General features: G+C 40.6%; 1 protein-coding gene across 1 annotated transcript; it reads right to left on the minus strand.

Annotated features, from left to right (window-relative positions):
* Positions 1-13,674: 13,674 nt before the first annotated feature.
* On the minus strand, positions 13,675-22,060 carry POU5F1 (POU class 5 homeobox 1). Its single transcript, XM_072637515.1, has 5 exons — positions 21,619-22,060; positions 17,522-17,642; positions 17,030-17,160; positions 16,258-16,419; positions 13,675-14,205 (listed from the first exon to the last, which is right to left on the minus strand). The coding sequence occupies exons 1-5, from the start codon at positions 21,976-21,978 to the stop codon at positions 13,942-13,944; spliced, it is 1,038 nt and encodes a 345-aa protein (XP_072493616.1). The 5' UTR covers positions 21,979-22,060; the 3' UTR covers positions 13,675-13,941.
* Positions 22,061-22,511: the final 451 nt, after the last annotated feature.

A 22,511-nucleotide genomic window follows, 5' to 3' on the forward strand; every position in this document is an offset into this window, starting at 1 on the left:
TGATGGACGTTGATTTAACCTTGGCTCTGGGGGGAGATCTGGATACCCTATAATCCCAACCTGAGGAGGTCAATGAGATATATTTCAAAGAATGCCATATTAATTCAAGGAGAAAGGAAAGCCAATCCAATAAACATCATGGAAAAATTCATCAATATTTGATAATGGATTGAAAATGGTTTGAAAAGGAAGGAGGCATCAATCTGTTATCATGACACTTTGTTCCTTATAATCCCTAACCCTGTTTTTGATCATTACTGCAGCCTCCAATTCCTTTGCCCTTCAGTTTTTCCCTCTTCCCTGTATTGCCTACATTCTCCCCTCCCTTTCTTGACTCTACAGTAAACCAGTCACTGTCCTTTTTGGTCCTTCATTCCATTATTCTATGGTTGATCTTGCCCTGTTGAACTTCAGCTTTGAATGACTTCCACCCCCTGCTTCTTTTGCTCCTCGTGCTGCTGAGGAAAACTCAGAAAACCATGTTGACTGGACCCACTCCACATTATGTTATATAACCTCAACAGAGCCCTCATTATAAGGCAGTCCTTTTATACCTCCCTTATCCAAGTGATGATCCCACTCCACACAGTGATTTAAAGCTTCCATCACTCCTCTGCATCTCATCTTGTCAACTGAGAACCTTTCCTCATTTCACTTTTAAAAATAAGGCCATTTGCTAAGAGCTTGCTTCCTCTTCTCCCCTCCTCATCTTTCATCTCAGTGGCACTTTGCCATTGTCTCCTCCATCCCTGTTTCACATGAAGAGATGTCCCTTCTTGCCAAGGCTAATCTTTCTACATTTAGGAGTGATCCCATTTCATTCTGTCTTCTATTGCAAATTACTCCCTCCATCATCCTGATTCTCAATAATCTTCAAATTCTCCCAGTCTACTGGCTGCTTTTCTACTGCCTATGAACACACCCATGTCCCTTCCATCCTCAAAAAAAGCCCAAAAACCACTTACTCTCTTCTTCCATGTTAACTATTGTCCTATCTCTCTCCTTTGTAGCTGAATTTGAGAACGCCATCTATTATCAGTGTCTTCTTTTCCTCTCTCAATTCTCTTCAGTCTGACTTCCAACCTCATCATTCAAATGAACCTGCTTTCTCCAAGGCTACTAGATGATCTCTTCAATTGCCAAATCTAATGTCATTTTTTCAATCCTCATTCCTCTAAATCTTTTTGCAGCCTTTGACACTGTCAATCACCGTCTTTTCTTTGATACTCCCTTTTCTCTAGGTTTCTTTATACTGCTCTCTGGTTTTCCCTATTTACCAGTCTCCTTTGCTGTCAATCTTCATCCAAGTTGCACCTACTAACCGTGGATATCCGCTAAGGCTCTGTCTTGGTCCCTTTTGTTTTCTCCCTCTATTATTTTTCTTTATAATCTCATTTAATTTCTATTTTTCTCATTTCTCCTAGTGTCTCATCTCCAACTGCCTATTGAACATCTCAAACTGGATGTCCTGCTGACATGTCAAACTCAACGTGTCCAAAACCATTCTCATTTTCTACCTCTGAACTTTCCTCTCCAACTAACTTCCCTATTACTGATGAGAGTACCACTATACTCCCAATTACCTACACTCCCAGTCTAGGTCCATTCCTTTCTCTTAATCCTTCCTCTCCCAGTATCTGATCTTTTGCCAGGTTCTATCAGTTCTACCTTCACATCTCTCATATATCCACTTCTCTTCATCAACCTGATGCAGACTATAATCATCTTCTACCCAGTCTATTTCCATAGATAACCATCTGATTGGTCTCCTTGACTCTAGTCCCCACATGCCAGTCTATCTCCTGCTTAGCTGCCATCTTGGTCTTCCTGAAGTTCAAGTCTAACCAAGTCACCCTCCTATTCAATAAGCTTCAGTAGCAACCTAGTAAGTCCAGAAGCAAATACAAAATCCTCTTTGGCTTTTAAAACCCTCCGTAACCTGGCCCTTTCCTACCCTTCTAATCTTTACACCTTATTCCCTGCTGTGTACTCTGTAGTTGAGTGACACTGGCCTCCTGGCTATTCCTCCAAGACAATCCATTTCATTTTCATTGACTCTCAGTTCTGCAATGTTGTCCCTCCTCATCACTGCCTCTGGGCTTCCTTCAAGGCTCAACTAAAATCCTATCTTCAAGAGGCCTTTCTCTGCCTTCTTTAATATTAGTGCCTTCCTTCAGAGATCATTTCCAATTTATCTTGTGTGTATTGTTCATATATTGTTGTTTCCTATATTCCATTGTAATCTCCTTGAGGGCAAAGACTTTTTATATTGGCAGTGCTTGGCACAGTATCTGGCACTTAATAGATGCTACAAAGTGAGGCTAATTCACTAACAAAGGTTAGCTAATACATTGGAGGATGATAATAACAATAGCTAACATTTATATGATGATAATAATAGGTGGGAAAAATAGCTACTACCTACTATGTGCTGAACACTGAGCAACCCTGGGAGATGGATGCTATTATTACCCCCATTTTGCAGTTGAGGAAACTGAGGCAGGTGGAGGTTAAATGAGTTGCCCAGAGTCACACAGCTAGTGTCAGAAATTGGATTTCAATTCTGGTCTTCTTAACACTAGGCCCAAACTCTATCCGTGCACCACCTAGCTGCCCTAGGTGATCATTACATAAAGGAAAGGATTCAAAAATATCTTGGTAGGGTAAAGCATTGGGCTGAAGCAAGTTTTACATATTCCTTTCTTCCATTTTCTCTCCTCTCATTCCTTAACCCTTTGAAATTTGGCTTCCAACCTCATCATTCAATAGAAACTGTTTTTTCAAAAGTTACCAGTGTCCTAGAAACATCTCAAATCCAACAAAACAGTACTCATCTTTCTTCTAAAATTCACTCCTCTTCCAAACTTCCCAATTTCTGTGAAAGGGGCAACTAATTTAATTCAATAAACATTTATTAACCATCTACTATGGACCAGGCACTGTGCTAAGTGTTGAGGATACAAATAAGAAAAATAAAAGCAGTCCTTTTCACTTGAATGGAGAAAGACAACACACAAAAGGAAGCTAAAAAGGGGATGGGAAGCCAGGAGGAGGTAGGATGGAATCCAAACGAAGCAAAAAGGCTGATGGAAAGTGAGAAGGAAGAGTTACCTAAAAAGTCCAGAGCCAAGACTTCTATAAAGGAAGACTTTGGGAGGAGTTTATTGCTCCACCCCTCCAGCTGAGAGAATTGAGAAGGTGTTGAGTATCAAAAACTGAGTCAGTCAGCAAGCATGAAGATGAGATTTCAGGTGACCTAGCTTATCCTGGGTGAGGCATGATATTTCTCCAAGCCAAAACCAGGCAAGACTATTGCTGAATAACTACCTGGAAAGTTCAGATCTGAACGCTGGGAGGAGTTTAGTGTTCCACCCTCCAATCAAAGAAAGAGACAACTGAGGGAGTAGAGAAGGTATTGTCAATCAGCAAGGCATTTTTCCATTCTCCCAGGCTGATATTATCCTTGCTCTCCCTCACCCATACTCTGTCCATTACCCTATCTTGCAGTCAGGTTCCTCAGGAGACAAGTAAGAGGACTTATCACATTTTGTTGTAATCCACAATCAAAAAGTAGTCATTTTTTTCTGGGATTCCCTTGCTTTCTCCATAATGCAAGTCTGATATCATGGTCCTCTTCAATAATGAAGGACAAACACAACCTGTGAGTGAGTAGCAGCTCCTCTCCTCTTCTCTCCTCTCCTCCTCTTCCCTCTTCTCTTCCCTCCCTTCCTCTGCTCTCCTCTCCTTTCTTCTGGTGTTCTGCCTAGGGGAAGGTAAACTCCATGGCCAAAAGCTGCCTTTTTTCCTTTGGGTTTACTGGCTACATTTCTTGCTCAAAGATCAAGCCTTAAACCCAATATACTCTGGAGCTCATAGACTGGACAACAAGTCCCCACCCACCTAGGACAGAGTGAATGTAATAACTAAATTGTAATTCTTCCTCTTTTACCCAGGAACCTTGAGGGTCTTCCCCTCCCAGTTTGATTTTTTTTTTTATTAAAGGGGCCATCCTTTGAGTAACTACTTAAAGAAGCCTATTCATTGAATGGGTGAGAATGTGATAAGACCTTAGTCTGAAAGGGCCAGAGTCTCCCATTGCATCCTGGGCCATCTATAGTTGTCCTGATGAATATCAGGTCACTGGACTCAGATGACTCAAGAGAAGAAGGTGAAGTTGGTGACCCTGCACAGCCCTCCCTCACTCAGATCAAAGTCAACTGCAAGTCATATCATCACCTTAATGCCATGGTCCTCTTCGAGAATGAAGGACAAACACAACAACAACCATAATGTAGCAAATGTTGGCAATATGATCTCTAGGTTGTCCTCTTCAAAAACCAACCTGTACTTCTGGTCATTCTCAGTTCACATATTGCTAAACTCTAGCTTGCAGAATTTTAAGCATATCCTTGCTGGTGTATGAAATGGGCACAATTGTTTAGCAATTTGAACACTCTTTGGCATTGCCCTTCTTTAGGATTGAGACATAAACCGATCTTTTCCAATCCAGTGACCACAGTTATGTTTTCCAAATTGGCTGGCCTATTGAGTGCAGGATTTTAACTGTATCATCTTTTAGGATTTTAAAAAGCTCAGCTAGAATTCTGTTACCTCCCCTAGGTTAGCAAAGCTTCCTAAGGCCCACTTCACTTCATTCTCCAGGATGTCTGGTCCTAGATCATGGTTCTATATTTTCTTGCCAACTTGTCTTAATCTCCTCTACTTCTGTTAAGTCCCTACCACTTTTGCCTCTTATCTTGTCCATTTTTGTGCAGAACATCCCCTTGATACCTCTAATTTTCTTGAAGAGACCTCTTGTCCTTCACATTCTATTCTCTTTGTCTATTTCTTTGCATTGCTCCTTCAAGAAAACCTTATCCGTCCTTGTTATTCTCTAGAATTCTGCATTCATTTGGGTATATCTTTCCCTTTCTACTTTCCCTTTCACTTTCCTCCTTTTCTCAGCTATTTGTAAAGCCTCAGCAGGCAGTCATTTACTTTCTTACTCTTCTTGGCATGTTTTTTGTTGCTGCCTCCTATACAATATTGTGAACTTCTGTCCATAGTTCTTTAGACGCTCTATCTACCAGATCTAATCCCTTAAATCTATTCATCACCTCCACTTCATTTTCATAAAGGTTGTTATTTGAGTCACACCTATATGGCTCTGTTGGTTTTCCCTGCTTTCTTCAATTTGTTTGAATTTTGCAATAAGAAGCTCATGATCTGAGCCATAGGTCAGCTCCAGGTCTTGTTTTAACTGACTGTATAGAGCTTCTTCACCTGTACTTGCAAAGTTTATAATCAATCTGATTTCAGTATTGGTCATCTGGTGATGTCCATATGTAGAGACTCCTTTTGGGCTGTTGAAAAAGAGTATTTTTTTATATATGACCATGGAGTTATCTTTTTAAAAATTTAACTAATTTATTTGTTTTCAGTTTTCAGCGATCACTTCCATTAGTTTTAAATTTTCTGTCCTTCCCTCCCCTAGATGGTATGCAATCTTATATGGTTTCTATATGTACTTTCTTATTAAACACATTTTCACATTTGTCATGTTGCATAGAAGAATTAAAATGATTAGGAGAAACCATGAGAAAACCAAACCAAAACATAACATAACACCAGAGAAAATAGTCTGCTTCATTTTGAAGTTCTTTCTCTGGATGTGGATGGCATTTTGCTTCAAGAGTCCTTTGGGAATATTTTAGGTCCTTTCATTGCTGTGAAGGGCTAAGTCTATCAGAAATAGTCTTCACACACTGTGGCTGTCCTTTGGACAGCAAGGGGATGAAATCAGTCAATATTTAAAGAGATTAATTCAGACTATTCATTGGAAGTTCAAGTACTGAAGCTGAAACTTAAATACTTCAGCCACATAATAAGAAGAGGAAACTCATTGGAAAAGATCCTAATGTTGGGAAAGATTAAAGGGAAAAGGAGAAAGAGATCCCAGAGGCTTAGATAGATGGACAGACAGAGAGATAGTGTCATGTAAGCAATAACCATGAGCTCGGATAGATTTCAAGAGATAGTGAAGGAAAGAAGGGTCTGGTGTACTATGGTCCACAGAGTCATGAAGAGTCAGACATGACCAATAATTCCACAACTAAGAAATCCTCATTATAACATATTGGACAAGTGGTTTTCCAGCTCTGTTTGAACAATTCCAAGGAAAGGACATTCCCACCCTGTCCCTCTTTACTGAGAGCAGCCCATTCTGGTTTTTGGATATTTTGGATATCACTTAAGGAATTTTTCCTGATATGAAGTCTGATTTATGGCAGCTTCCAATCCATTGCTCCTAGTTCTGCCTTGGGACCAAACAGGACAGGTTTTCCTGCTCTTTTGCCCGACAGCCATTCCCATAGTCGAAAATAATCATTTCTTCAGGCTAAATATCCCCAGTTCTTCAACTGATTCACAGTCTTCAAAAAGTGACTGGGGACACTTCAGATAAATGATTCATTCATTACATAGTCAAAGGCATCTGAAGCTGAATTTGGACCCAGATATTGAGTACTTTCTCCTCCCCTCCATTTCCATTTCTCATTTATGTATTATCTTCCTCCATGAGAATATAAGATCCCTGAGGGAAGGTACAGTCTTTCTTTTGCTTGTATTTGTATCCTCAGCACTTAAAACAGTACCTAGCACATAGTAGGCATTTTAAAAATGCTTAATGGCTGACAGCATTCTTTAGTCTGATGAAAATACCTAGAACTTACAAGTCTACTTGGACTTCTTTTGATAAGGGTTTTGGTATGGCCTTGGAGAAAAGTATGAATGAAAAAAAGTGTGACATCCAGAAAAAGACCTATGGAGTCTAAATGCAGATCAAAGCATTGCTCTCTTTTTATTGTGGTTTCTTCTTTCTCATGGTTTCACCCATTGGTTCTAGTTCTTCTTTACAAAATGACTAATGTGAAAATATGTTTAATATGAATGTGTATGTAGAGCCTATATCAGATTGGATGCTGTCTTGGGGACTGGGGAGGAGAAAGAGGGGGAGAAAATTTAGAACTAAAAATCTTATGGAAGTAAATCTTGAAAACTAAAGAAATATATATATGAATTCTATATTATATATAATTCTATATATCATATATAGTCCTATATATGATATATAGAATTCTATATATATATAGAAGTGTGAGATTCATAAGTAAAAATTACCTTTATGCAATTTTCAGTACGCTAGTCTTTGTACTGACACCCATGACAAGCATTTTTTCTTCATAGAAATGGTTCACGGCTCATTTTTTTTTTTTTACTGATTTCCTTGGCTATTTTTTCACTTCAAGAAAGCTCTGCCATATTCCACATGAATCAATAATAACTTCTCTAGCCACAGGTTCATCTGAAAGCTTTAGCTCATTTGTAAGGATTAATTAAGCTGTTTTGCAGTAAATATTTATACGAGTATTTGTAGTAGAAGTATTTACAAAAGTTCTGTAAGTATTAATGTAAATACTTGAATAACTTACTAGAAGGTAAGTTTTCTGTGTGTATGGATTGTTTCATTCTTTGTATCTTTATCCCCAGAAACTTAAACCTAATGGCAGGCACACCAGGAGATATTTAATAATTGCTTAAGAATTACACGGGATCACATCTGTCACTGTGATGCTCTTTGTAATTTTCTTGAGCCTTACATGAATTTTAAATTAGTTTGTAATAATAATTATTAATATTAACTATTAATAAAAACTATTGTTAACATGACTTTCTCATTGTATGTAATGAATGGAAAGTCCTCTTAGGCAGCATAATGTTATAGAATGAGTCATGGAAGGCAGGAGATTTGGGTTCAAGACCAGCTCTACAACTAACTTACTATGTGATCTTAGATAAGTTGCTTCCCTTCTGTGGACCTCATCTGTAAAGTGAGGGGACTTGATGGTCTCAAAGTCCCTTCCACTTCTGTCATCCTGTGTGAGGAAAGTACTCTGTAAACCTCAAAGTACTAGAGAAATAGAAGTTGTTATTTTTTGTGGTGTTAAAAAAAAAATGCTTAAGAGCAGCTAGGTGGTACAGTGGATAGAGTACTGGGCCTGCAGTCAGGAAAACTCGTCTTCTTGAGTTCAGTCCTGGCCTCACAGCTGTGTGATCCTGGTCAAGTCACTTAACCCTGTTTGCCTCAGTTTCCTTATTTATAAAATGAGCTGGAGAAGGAAGTGCAAACCACTCTAATATCTCTGCCAAGAAAACCTCAGATGAGGTCAGGAAGAGTTGGACAAGACTGAAAAATAATTCAACAATAAAATGGCTTGTTGATTGATTAACTAGACTCCTCACTTCTCCCTCTCCTCTTCAGACTGAGACTGAAGGATCATTTGTCAAGTGTGTTATAGTGGAAGAATCTTTTCAGATATAGGTTGGACTAGGTAACCCAGCTCTGAAATTCTGTGATCATGCTGTGGAATTGTCCAGCTACTAATCCTTCTTGTTTCTCCTTAACTATCAATTGTCTTGGAAAATGTATGGCTTTCTCACCATTAACTCTTTCCTCAGTAATTTGTAATGTGCCTTCCATCCCCAACGCATTTCTGAAACTACTCTTTCAAAAATCATGACTATGACTGATAAACTTCTCTGGTATGAAATGTTAATCAAGAAAAATTCAGTCAAATTCACCACTAACAGGTCAAATCAAGATTTTGAGGGGCAAAGGATATACATAGTATGTACATGTTTTTCATTTTGCATATAGTTTATCTCTTGTACCCAGAATCACTGATCTGGAATATATAGTATGATAGATGGATATACAGGCATCCTTTAGGTCAAATTGACACAAGAGGTGAATATGGGCTGGGCCTTTTCGTAGTATAAACAGCATAGGTCAGCAGAAAAGTATCAAGGAATTTGTAACATCAGGGAATCACCCAATAGGATTAAACACTTCCCCATAATCCAACAGGGTAATTGAGCATTATGACACTTGGATTGTGTAAACACAAGAATCCTTCATTTGCATGGTGGGTCAAGGCACGTGAACAATCCAAAACCCAGAAGTAATAGATATTCTTTAACAGATAACAGAGGTAAAGATCTCTCCAAGATTCACTATGCCCACATCCCACCCCCAATTTGCCAAATCCAATAGGTTTCCCCTCCACCCCAGTCCATGGCTTCTCTGCAGCTTTTGTGCTAGTTAACTATCAGGCCTGGATATTTTCTTCTCTCTTGGCTTTTCAGACACCACACCATCCTGGTTCTTTTATTCCTCTATTTTTTTTTTTATCACAAATTTTTAAATTGAGTGTTTCACAAAATTCCATACTTCGGCTTCTTTACTATACATACTCTCCCTACATAACCTCATTTACCCCAGTGCTGTGCTTCAAGGTATCACCTGTACACATATGATATCCAAACCAGTCTCTCTAATCCTGCCCTGACCTAAATTTCCAGTGATGTGAATAACACTTGGATATCCTCCCAATAGCTCAAACCCATGACAAAATTAAGTTTGTTATCTTTTCTTCCAGACCTACAATTAAATAAAATTTAGGGGAGGACATAGAAGAAACTGTTGGATCCATCCAACAGGAATCATCAATGTGGTATAGTAGAAAGGGTTGGATTTGAAGTCAAAGGACCTGAGTTCAAACACCAGCCCTACTACTTGCTACCTGTGTGACGCCGAGCAAGGTTCTAGACCAACAGCAAATATTATACCTTGATTTTAGTAAGACTTTATAGAATGCTATTCTTTGAGCCAAGAAGAACTGGGTTAAGTCCTTTCTCTGACACATACTGGTTGTGTGTCACTTAAATCCAATTCATGCACAAGACATCACCCATGATGTCATTGGTCTGCTTCAAACAAAGCATAAACAAGTGGCTGTGTGACCAAGGCAAGTAACTTAACATCTCAATGATTCAGGATACTAATACTATGAACAGAAAGAGAATTGCTAATCCACATCTGTAGAGGCAGTTTTTACACAGGGAGTATCTTCTACCAAATCACAGAAAAGCATGCCTTCCCCCTTTGCCTTCGCCTTCTCCTTCCCCTTCCTGTTATAATAGAATCGAGTGATTAAATTTTCACTGTGAGGATTTACACCTCAGAAGTTGACTAACATCAAGGCTTGATATATTTTGTTTTGTTGATTGTCTAGACTTAAGTGATGGAGAAAATGTCAATGACGCAGATTAAACTTAAAGGTGTGTCATGGGTAATCTTTGTCTTTCAGAGATTCAGGTGTGAAACATTTACAGCATACCACAGGTTGGAAGAAAATTTAGAAATTGCTGAATCCAAACCTAATCTTACAGATGGCAAAACTGAAACCAGGAAGAAGAAAAATTATTTGCTAAAAGTCACAGCCAAGATTTGAGCCTTCACCCTTTTAATCCGCCCCTTCCACTGTGCCCTTGCGGATATTAATCAACATTTATTATCTGTTGTGTCAGTCACTGAGCTAGGCTCAAAGGTTGCAAAGACATAAATTAAAGTCCCTACCCTCAAGAAGCTTACATTCTATAAGGGGGGGACCACATGCACATATAAAAGCATATAAACAATTTATTTTTAAAAATTCAAATGGATCTGCAATCCCATAAATCTGGAAATTCTTTCTAACACTGCCTATCATGACTCATCTCCACCTGCCCATTCTACGTGAGTCTTATTCATGTGCTCCCTTAAGTCTTTCACAAGGGAGTCCGCTCAAATGTCCTGTGACCTTTAATTTGTTCTATCTCAAGGGTACCAAGTGGAGCACTGGCTCCACGTGTTACCCTTTACACTTGCCAAGTAAACAGCCCATCTTCTCTTTCCACCATACAATTCTTCAAAGTCTTTTACTCCTACTCTTTGGAGTTGCCCATTCACCCACCAGGTGCCTCTTCATCACCGTTTCCATTATATTAACTTTTAATCCTGCAATCCATTGTATTCTTTATCTCGCTACTCTGCAGTAACACTACTGGATTGTCAGTATTAAAACAAAAAGTCTTTGCTTTCATTGCAATGGTCCATACAAGTGAACAGTGAATCTGACAAAACATTTTTGGGATAACCACTTGATCTCTCCTGTGTAGGAGGTAAAGCCAAATTTTTGAGTTACTATTAATTTTTCACTGGGCTTAGAACATTTGCAGAATTTTGAAGTTTGAGAACAATGCCATCTACCAATAGCACCATCTAGAGGAACTCAGCATCCAAAGAGAATTCCTCTTCAACTTTTGCTGGACATCATCACAGTGGCAAACAAGTTTAATGAGCATTGTTGAATAATGGACATCCAAGACATGATGGATGATGTCTTGTGCATGAATTGGATTTAAGTGATGCACAACCAGTATGTTGTCAGAGAAAGGACTTAACTCGGCTCAAAGAACAGCATTCTATCTACTACACCAGCTTGTCTCAAAAGTCTTACTAAAATCAAGGTATAATATTTGCTGTTGGTCTAGAACCTTGCTCAGCGTCACACAGGTAGCAAATAGTAGGGCTGGGGTTTGAACTCAGGTCCTTTGACTTCAAATCCAACCCTTTCTACTATATCATATTGATGATTCCTATTGGATGGATCCAACAGTTTCTTCTATGTCCTGTTAACAGATAACAGAGTTAAAGATCTCTCCAAGATTCACTATACCCACGTCCCACCCGCAGTTCACCAAATCCAATAGATTTCTCCCCCACCCCAGTCCATGGCTTCTCTGCAGCTTTTGATGCTAGTTAACTATCAGGCCTGGATATTTTCTTCTCTCTTGGCTTCTCAGACACCACACCATCCTGGTTCTTTTATTCCTCCATTTTTTTTAATCAATTTTTAAATTGAGTGTTTCACAAAATTCCATACTTGGGCTCCTTTAGCATACATACTCTCCCTACATAACCTCATTTACCCCAGTGCTGTGCTTCAAAGTACCACCTGTACACATATGATATCCAATCCCACTACAACTACAACCAATTACATCTTCCAGGTAATTTTGAAATTCTCTTATTGAAAAAGACCTCATAAGGCAATGCTTGGGTATTTTGCTCTACTGCATTAAATTTTTCTTGTAATGAAAAAAATAATAATCACAGTGATCCTGTAATTCACTTAATTGTGAAATGGTCGATATGGTGTATTGATTATTGATTACAAGACTATTCATCCTTACTTTTCCCTCAGTCCTTGATTCATGTACAGATAGACTAACGAAAGTTACTTTGTATAGTTGACACAGTAGACCCTTACTGGTCTTTTGTCCTAGGATTGATATTTTCCCTCCTTGAGATACTTTGTCTCCACACCCTCTCAAAACCTGCCACATAGGTCTCTTTTCTATACCTTTCATCCAACCCAACTGCCTTTCCCCATTTTCTTTTTAGTGTTCTACCTCACCTACCCTGTAAGCACAACTGGAACTGGGACTGAGACTCTAAATGTTCAGTCACTGTGGTAATTCCACTGTCCTGGAACAGTGTTTCAAAATTTCTTAATAAATCTTTTGCATTTATCTTGTCTTTCCATTTTACATAATATGTATGATGGAAAATGCTAGCCACATCCAAAGAACTATGGTCTGGATGCATAACAAACAATACAGGGGTTTTTTTTCCCCTTTTGTTCTGATTCTTCACAACATGACTAATGTGGAAATGTTTAATATGACTGTACATACGTAGCCTACATCAAATTTGCTTGCAGTATTGGGGAGAAAAAAAAAATTGGAATTCAAAATCTTAGAGAAATTTCAGCTAAACTTTGAAACTAGAGATTCTAAATATCAAAGAGAAGAGGGAGTGTGTGAAAGGCACATGAAAATGCATGGAAATGAGGGATGCAATATGAGAGAACAAGAAAGCTAATCTGACTGGATCACAGTGCTGAGTTTCAAGGCATTTGGATGCTAGTAAGCTGTGTATTTGACCCTCGAGTTAACAGGGAAAGCAAGGAATGATATACAAAAACCTGCTAAGTCAGATCTCGAATTCAGGCCTTATGCTCCATAAATAAGTAGATAATTTGAAAGAGAGAGGTGAATCTTGCTGTTCTTGGTCTTTGTCATTTAGTCATGTCCAACTCTGACCCCATTTGAGGTTTTCTTGGCAGAGATATTGGAATGGTTGGCCATTTCCTCCTCCAGATCATTTTCTAGCTGGACAAATTAAAGCAAACAGGGTTAGGTGACTTGCTCAAAGTCACACAGCTAGTTAGTGACTGAGGTGAGATTTGAACTGAGGTCTTCTTAGCTCCAAGACCAGCACTCTATCCACTGCACCACCTAGCAGCTTTGTCCTAGTCACACCAAACTGAGTATATAAGTTTGTGATACTCCATTGTATATGGACCAAGAGGATGAAGTACCTGAAGATTATGTTATATGGCACAAACAACTTAATGTATATAGTGTTAAGACTCGGCAGTCAGAATGTTTCGAGTTTGAATTCTACCTCCAGACACCCAGAGCAAGCATTTAACTTCTCTCACCTCGGTTTCCTCTCTATAACATGGAATAAAGGCAACTATTACTCTACAGGGTTGTTTGTGAGGATCAAATAGGCTAACAAATCTAAAAGTTCTTTGCATACCTTAAAGTGCTACATAAACGCTAACAGATGGCTGAAACAACTAGGAATGTTTAATCTGAAGGAGACATAGGGGAGAGACCCAAGACAGATCTTTAAATATTTGAAGGGCTTTGATTCCGTTAGACTTGCTTTTCAGATTGCTTTATTTAAGAGTTGGGAGATGAAAGAGATGCGGAACTAACAAACAGCCAACTTTCCAACTTCCCTCCCACCCATTCCCTTCAAAAAAATCTGTTTACCAATCTCTGAAATACTGATCCCATCCTTCCCTGTTCCTATATACCCCCAGGATACAGAGAGCTTAATCGTGCAACTCCCAGACCTTAAACCAATTAGTTGGGTTTGTCATCTCTAGTCTCTCACCTCCTCTGCCCAAGGATGGGCTAAGCCCTTCAGCTTGAATGCATGGCAGAGCCCAGAGGGGTAACAGGGAGAGAGGAAAATGCATCCCCCTCTGTGAAAGGAGATGGGGAATAGAGAGCAGTGAAATGAGGACCCCCATAACTGGGATGACTGAATGGAGGAGGGCCTGGAGCTAGGGGAAAAGGCATAGGTCCACCAGGGAAGGAACCAGCCGCCTCGAAATCTTCTCGGGGTGAGTTGCTATTGCTGCGTTTGCCCTTCTGACGCCGGTTACAGAACCAAACCCGGACAACCTAGAAATCGGAAGAGAGAGTAAGTGTAAGGGACAACCTAGAAATGAGAAAAGAGAGTAAGTGTAAGAGAAAGAAAATGTGGAGTAAGAGACATGCTTATTGCAATGGAGGATTAGGGAAAGCAAAATGAGTTTGAAACCAATTGAAGGAACAAATTGAAGGAATACTTTGGGCACATTGGTTAGGCCTGTGGGTGACCCCACGTCACCCTTTCCTTCTTCCTTCAGTGAAGAATAAGGATTTTGAAAAATGGGTAAGGCTTAACGCAGAGTTAGGTCAGTGATCATAGAAGGAAATAGCTATTCCTCAGAGGACAGCAAAAATGAAGAGGAAAGGTATGGAAGCAGTACAGCATGTCCTGTGTCTCTATTATCACCTCCAATTCATCATGTACATTGTACATAGTCATCAGTTCCATTATTTGTTTTGTCACCCCTTGAAATGCATCCTCTGGGCTTTCCTAGTTATGTTGATGGTCCTAAGTTCAGGTGTCATCTTATATTCATCCCTTTCCTTCAATATTCTACCCAAGTCCTGAACAATTCTTCCTTTGAGACTTCTTTCATATACATACCCCACCCTTTCTCTCCATTCCCACTGAAACCTCTGTAGTCTAGGCTGCCATGTCCTTATAACTTTTACCCCGAAAACACTTTCCTACCTCCTTTATCTGCTCTTCCTCTTATCCCTTGCTGTCTTCCATCAAGAAACCAGGATAATATTCCTCCAAACATTCCTTTTACCCATGTCATGGCTTTTGTCAAAAACTAATTTGTACCACTTGCCTTAAATTCGTCTATTGCAGAAACATGGCATGCCTCCGTGATTTTGTCCTATTTGCCCTTTCTTTATCCTTCCTCGTTTGTCATCTATCTGTTGTTGAGTCATTTCAGTTGGGTTGATTCTCACTGACTGATTTTCTTATCAAGCTCATTTTACAGATGAGGAACTGAGGCAAACAGGGGTTAAATGATTTGCCTAGGGTCAGCTAATAAGTTATCTGAGGTTGCATTTGAAAATAAATCCAAATGAGATGAGTCTTCCTGATTCTAAGCTCAGTCCTCTATCCACTTTGCCACCTAGGTGCATCATGAATCTTCCCAATCTTTTTCAAGAGTCCACTTCAAAAAAATCTCCATTTCCACTATGCAATGCAATCTTTCCTGACTTCTAGTACCAGATGTACTATATCCCATTCACTCCCAACCATATTAATCGTCTATAACCATGAAAACATAAGTAACTCAATGCATTCACATTTATTAAAGAATGTTTATTGAATTTAACTATAGATAAATCATCTATTTTTCATGTTTAGTGAATTTTAGCTTATCTCCTCAACTAGATTCTCAGCCCCTCAGGAACAAGACTTTCTCTCCAAGTATCTGCTCTACCCTCAATCCCTTGCTGGCCCTATCATTAAGTCCACAACCTGTCTCATACTAATAGTGCCTTAAAATAATGCTGACAAAACAGTATCTAACAAATATCTGTATAGTAGCTGGTTATGGTACTGTAGAATATTAAGAGTTGGAAGGGACCTTAGAACTTGGTTTAATGTCAAGAGCACTTACTGGATACCAGGCCATCAAGAGACTGTTGCAGCTCTGCCATTGTGCGATCTGGTTCAAGTCACTGCTCTAGTTCCTTGTTTTTTTCTTTGATAAGAGGTCAGACTAGTTCATTCTCAGAGTCCTTTCTACTGCTACAAATGTATGATCCATTGGCATAGATTTCAATCTCCTTTCTCTTATATTTCTAGTGGAATCATTTGAAGTTTGACATCTCTAGCTCTCTTTCCTTGGACTACCAACTACCAAAAGTTAGAAAGGGATGGCATCTGATTGACAGGCTTCTTAAAGTATCATGGATTCATTAAGAATGATGGGTGACAAGTGATGGTAGGTCAGAGTGAAAAGGTTCAGAAAGTCAGAGATGAGGGAAAGAGGTGGTAAAGAGTCAGTGAACAAATAATGGAAAGAGGAGTCCAGAACAGGACTGAGAAGGAAGTAGGGTATCTTCAGGTTCTTAAGAAGAGTTAGTAGCACTCACATCTTTCTCAAGGCCCAGCTCCTCTGCAATATTGCTGATTTGCTGAAGTGTGGGCTTAGGGCACTGGAGAAACATAGTTTCCAGGTTTCCCCGAACTCCATTCTCAATGCTTGTACGCTTCCTCTTTCTGGCTTGTTGAAGGACTGTCTCAGCCTTGCACAGCTAAAGTAAAAAGGGATGGGAAAACAATAATAATAAAAAAGTGAATATTAATTGAGTTCTCTCTTCATAAAGGATAAATGTTGTTCTGAGCAATGGAACTCCGACTATAGCGATAAGAACAGTAATAACTCATTTATTATCAGTTCACATTGAGATAGCAGTCTTATTATTGCCATTTTACAGATGGGAAAGCTGAGTCTCAAAGGTTCATGTCAAAAAATGAGTCTAAATTTACTGAAATGGCATTTACTGAAGCTGAGTGTGCAGTATTAAGGGTATGGACTGGTGGAAATAAACAGGGAAACTGACACATATTGAATCTAAAAAGTACATGGGTGTAGTAGAAAAAATAGTAAACAGACCTGGATTCAGGATACCTGGGTTTAAATTCTGTTTTTACCTACTTATAAGTGTATTTGTAAGCTAGTCTCTATGTGATTATGTTTCTTGTCTGTAAAATGGGGATAATATGAACACTACCCACCTCACAGGGTTTGCTTTGTGAGGAAAGAGCTTTTGTAAAGCTTAAAGCACTACATTAGTGAGTTAAAAAAGAAATGATCCACCAACCCCCTCAGGCTTATTCTCCCACCCCATCACCACCCTTTACCTCCTGAAGGTGGTCATTATCATCTGCTGCTTCTAGCCACTTCTGTAGCAGGGGTCGGAGCTTACACATGTTCTTGAAGCTGAGCTGTTGTGCCTCAAAGCGACAGATGGTGGTCTGGCTAAAAACTTTGCCTGAAGTTTGGGGAGGGATGAATTGGTGTTGGGGGAGCTCTATAATCAAGGTAGGCCTAAGGTCCCCTATTCCTCTCAAGGACTCTGATATCTAAGCCCTCCCTCACTTCTATCCGCACTGTGGACCCCAGCTCCTCATTTTTCTCACCTATCTGTCCAGTTCCTAGTTCTTTCAAGGTTTTAGGGAAGAGACCCATAGTCTCATAATTACCCCCAGCCCTTGCCCTCCCTCTTTTAGGACTCCCAGAATCTAGCTCCCCCCACCTAAGGTAGGGATGGACCCAGGAAGTTCTGTCCCTGGTTACAAATGAGGCAGTGGAGAAAGTAGTCCTCTGGGTGAAATGTACAGAAAAGTACCCACCAAAGAGAGCCCCCAAAGTGATGCCCACATCAGCCTGGGTATAACCCAGAGTGATCCTCTTCCGCTTTAGCTCCTTGGCAAACTGCTCCAGTTCCTCTGGGGAAGGGGTCTCCTGTGGCTGCTGTGGAAGTTTGAATAAGGGATTTCAGAAGAACAGGAAAAACTCAAGCAAACAGGAGATAGCACTCACATCAGATCTGAAATGGATGGAGATAAAGTTATCTCCTTTCTATACCATCATCCTCAGAAAGTGAATAAATAAATGAACCCCCTAGGATCCCTTACCCCAACTAACTCCTTATAAACAAACATGTTTAACAATTTTCTCCCTCTCTTTAATCACCTGTATACATTCACTCAACACTTATTAAACGCCTATTATGTAAAAAGCACCTGGGTTAATAATACTCACTCTGTCATCAAATACTCTTTATTTAATATACTTTTATTGATGACACTCTATTATTGGGGACACGAAGATCATAACACACAACGTCTGTCCTTAAGGAATACAACCCAAGGGTACAGAGATATACAGATATAACCAGAACACAAAGCAGGATTTGTTAAAGTGCTTATTGAATGCTTTGGAAATTCAGAGGATGAAGACTTTTTTTTTTTCCTATCTTGGGAGCAGGGAAGAAAGAGAATCAGGGAAAGGTTTTAAAAATCATAGAATCACAGATTTAGAACTGAAAGGAACCCTTAAAAATCATTTAGACTGACTGCCCTCATTTTACAAACAAGAGACCCAGAGGTATGAGGGGAACCTCACAAAATTGGCATCAGAGGTAAGATTTCACCCAGGCCCTGACTCCAAATCCAGCATGCTGCTCTCTGCTACTGGTACAAGGTTGCTATTTCTCCATCCATGCACACATGGGGGAGAAAATTCTAAGCAGAAGGAAAAAAAGGTTCACACAAAAGCTTGGAAGTGAAAAAGAACAGGGAACATTTTAGAACAGTAAATAGCCCAGGTTGGCTGGAAGGGAGTAAGAGTGAGATTGGAAAGGCAGGTTTGAGTCAGATATACAGGAGGGGGAAAAGGAAGATTTGTTGAAGGAGATTAGGAGGTGAGAAGACTAGGTGATAGGCTATTTCAATAGTCCAAACGAAAAGTTAAAAATAGCAGAAAAAGAAAGAATGATCCCAGAGGTGGACCTGGATGTAAGAAAGTGGAAGAGATGGAAATAGCAGTACTATTAACACAAGATGGGAAGTCATATATAAAAAAGAATAGGCAAGGGATAGGAAAAAAAAAAGCCTGAATTTTTGATATGTAGCAATTCAAAGCACCAGAGGGAATTTTGGGGGAAAAAAGTCCCCTAGGCAATTAGACATTAAAGCAAAGTTGAGATGTGAGAACATAACTGGAGAATGAAGATTTTTGAAGTCACCCCAGGTGACAGCTGAAAAGCTGAGAGTAGACCAGTATTTCTTTATATTTCAGACAGACAGAGGTTAAGTAAGATCACACAGAAAATAAATGTCTGGTCTTCCTGACTCCAGGCCTGGCATTCCACTGCTGCCACCTAACTGAGGGGTTGAGTTCAATTCAACAAATATTTGTACTGGTATTGAGGATACAGGAAAAAAATCAAGCTTGTTAAGAAGGATGAGGAGAGAAGTCTGGCATTCAAGAAGTTATTGATGACCTTGGAGATTCTTATTTCAATAGAAGGACCAGAAAAACAGTTTGTTAGGGCAAAACTGCCAAGCAAGCAACATGTTTTAGTGAATATAGATAGTGAACATATAAAACTACTTCCTCCACTTTATTCCCATTTTGAGAAATCTGACAGTGAATGGACACTTTTAAAGCACTGTTTAGAGGAAAGAGGAGATCTGATAACTTGGTAGGTAGGAAAGGAAAAAGCAAGTGGAAAGCCAGAGATTGAAAATGCCAGAGGGAATGACTCTGGAAATAAGTGAGATAGTGATCAAATACTAAGGTTCATGTGGGTTAGTCAACCCCTGAGGAAGAGATATCCTTTCTTGTCCTCTAAGACAGGAAGGATAGGATGAGTAATGAGAAAGAAATTTGGACCTAGGGAAAAGGGATCTTGATGAAACTTTTCAGTCAATAGCTGGTTCCAAGTCTTCATCCCACTACAACCAATATTACATGCTGAGGCCAGATTAATTTTCCTATAACAGCATTCTCATCATTACTCCACTATACACATATTAGCTCCCTTCCCCCCACCCCACCCCCCACACTTTCTAAACGTAAGACCAAATCCTTGGCAGGGAATTTCTAAGATCTTCTTACCCACCTACCCAACCATATTTCCCACCACTCCAGTGTATCATCCCTCTTTATGCACATCACAGTAACATCTCCTCTGACATCTTTCTTAGGCTATTCCAGCACAGAAGTCTCAAACCTCCCCCTTTCACCCTCTCCCTCATCCAAATCTTTGGCAAAGCCTAGCTCAACTCTAACCTAATTCCTCCCCAGTTTCCTTCTCTCCAAAATCCTTTGCAGGTACAAAATGTTCCTATAAGGTTGATTTTATTGTTCTCCAATTGTTTTAAATGACTAGACTTGGTCTCTCCAACAAGATGGCAGGTTTCTTGAGAACCAGTCTCCTCTCCACCCCCACTTCCACCACCCAAGGAAGCACTTTCATTTTCCCCTGACTTCTTCATCTACAAGTCAGTTTCTGTCAAAATAATCCAGTCAGCTCTCAGTCAGGTCACTCCATTGTTCCAAAGCCTTCAGAGCCTCCCTTATTGTCTATTTGGTATAATATACATTCCTTATCCTGGCATTCAAGGACCCCCCCAACTCTCGACCTCAACCTGCAGTCTCATTTGCCCCTCTCCACCCCTTCACATTCCAGCCAAACTGGAATACTTATTCATCTCCTTGTTTGCTGCATGTATTTAATCACATTGTCCCTGTATCTGGAATGAATTCATCCAAACTCCTCTACCTTAAGGAATCCTTCCCTTCCTTGAAGGTCTAACTAGTCCTTATCAAATTCCACCTTCTGCACTTCCTGTTCCCTTTTAAAATTCCTCACAGCACTTTATCTGAACTTCTCCTTAAAATTTATGTCTCATTTCGTATCCATTCTGGTTTCACCTACCAAGAGAGGTAATTGTAAGCTTGAGGACAGATATTAGGCTTTATTTCATGCTATTTCCAAGTGCCCAGCTCAGTAGGATTTCATAAATGTTACTTCAGCATTTGCAGCTCTCCCAAATTGAGGGAATCCTTAGTGAATGATTCCATGAATACTTGGATTGCATATTTCATACAATCCTAAGAGTTGAAAGTGACGCTAGAAATAAACTGATACCCAGAAGTTAAGCAATTTGCAAAGACGGTGATGATGGCAGAGCCAGTTTTCCATTTATCGTTACCTCCCAGAAACAAAAAGTCCTCTGGAGCCACTTCAACTACATTTTATGTCCAGGGACAGACTCTCCCCAGAATTAGCATCCACAGAGTTTTGGGTACTCCACCCAAAATAAGATACCGGACAGTCCCACCCACCATTTCCAGGGAACAATACCTTAGGAGAAAGAACGCTCTATCAAACAGACCAGATAAGAAGGTTAAGCCTGGGGCCACAAACAGCGATACACCACCCAACCCAGTCTGCAGGAGACTTCAGGGGGAGGTGAGAGGTATGGTGGTAGGAACAGATACACAATTATTTGGGTACAAACTAAAAAAGGGCTACAGAACATCCAGATGGACCCAGAAGGTTTTATTAACAGTCTAATCAAAAAGTAGATAGGCCTCAGGATTCCTCCAGCAATCCAGCACTCATCCATCCTTCCTCCCCACCTCTAGCTTCAGGCATCTAATCCTCAGTATCCAGCCTTGCTTTTTCCAGTGTCTCTAAAGACCTTGAAATCTTATTTCATCAACCCACTTCCCAGTTTAGGATTTTTCAGGACCCCCTGTCCACGCCTGGGGCAACTTTTCCACATACCAGAAGATGGTGGGTTTCTTTCTGGCCTTTTGAGCTCAGATGTCCCCAACCTCCTCCTGCCCAGACCTCACCCAGATAGCTAAAATCTTAGCCCTTCCGTCCCCTCGGGGATCTCTGCCTCCTACCTTTCCTCATCACCAGTCTCACCTCTTCTCCACTCTCCACCGGCTCAATCTTGGTGACTCGAACAGTGGCGCGGGACTCTGGGGAGCTGTCTTCGGAAGGGCTCTCTACCCCGGGTCCTGCTTCGCCGTCGGGGACTGCGATCTCCTGAGCAGGCTGGGCCATCACTCCCACATTGGGCTGAGGTTCGCAGTAGACACCCCCTCCCCACATATCGTACAAGGGGTGGTACGGGGCCATTCCCCATCCGTCGGGTCCTGGCCCTGCTCCAGCCCCACTGGGTGGGCCTTGAAAGCCGGGCCAATTCCAAGTAGGCTCCGAACTCCCGGCCCCGCCACCGCCCGGAGGTGGCGAGAAATATTCAGGAGCCAGGTGTCCGGCCATGGGGAAGCAGGACACCCCGACCCGGGGTATTAAGGACTGAGAGCAAAGGGGACAATCCGACCCCTCCCTCCACAATCCCACCCACCCCGGCCTTGACCTCTAGCCCCGCCCTTGCCCCCGCCCCAGGTAGGGGGAGGGGGAGAAACTGAGGCAGGAGCCGAGTCAGCGTCTAAGGTCACCTAGGCAATTCAGTTGCATTCCTATTCATTCCTAAGGGTCTCCCCGATAGGTTTTCTTCGTTTTTCACCTCCACTCAATATTTCCTCTGAACTACATCTTGTCCCCTCCCCACCCCACACCGTAGTTTCTCTTCATCAGAGATGTGCTCAAAAAACCAGACTTCGTTTCCCATGTAACTTCATTCTTTATTCAGGGACCCAGATATCCGTTCCCCCAATAACTGACTCTACCTCTCAGGCACCCAGGCAAGGAGGTATCTTCTAGTTATTTCATGAATTAAATGTCTATCTACTCCCTAACCATGGGACTGCCTTCCCCCAAATGTCACCTTTCCTCAGTACCCTAGATGTCAC

This window comes from Notamacropus eugenii, chromosome 2 (assembly GCF_028372415.1).
Source record: "Notamacropus eugenii isolate mMacEug1 chromosome 2, mMacEug1.pri_v2, whole genome shotgun sequence".
Classification (NCBI taxonomy): Eukaryota; Metazoa; Chordata; class Mammalia; order Diprotodontia; family Macropodidae; genus Notamacropus; species Notamacropus eugenii.

Bases quoted from the DNA above. Each gene is read 5' to 3' on its own strand.
- POU5F1 (XM_072637515.1), bottom strand. From the start codon at position 21,978: ATGGCCGGACACCTGGCTCCTGAATATTTCTCGCCACCTCCGGGCGGT. The intron at 17,643-21,618 runs GTGAGACTGGTG...AAACTTCCACAG, and splicing joins CGGTGGAGAGTGGAGAAGAG to CAGCCACAGGAGACCCCTTC. The intron at 14,206-16,257 runs GTGAGTGCTACT...TCCGATTTCTAG, and splicing joins AGCTGGGCCTTGAGAAAGAT to GTTGTCCGGGTTTGGTTCTG.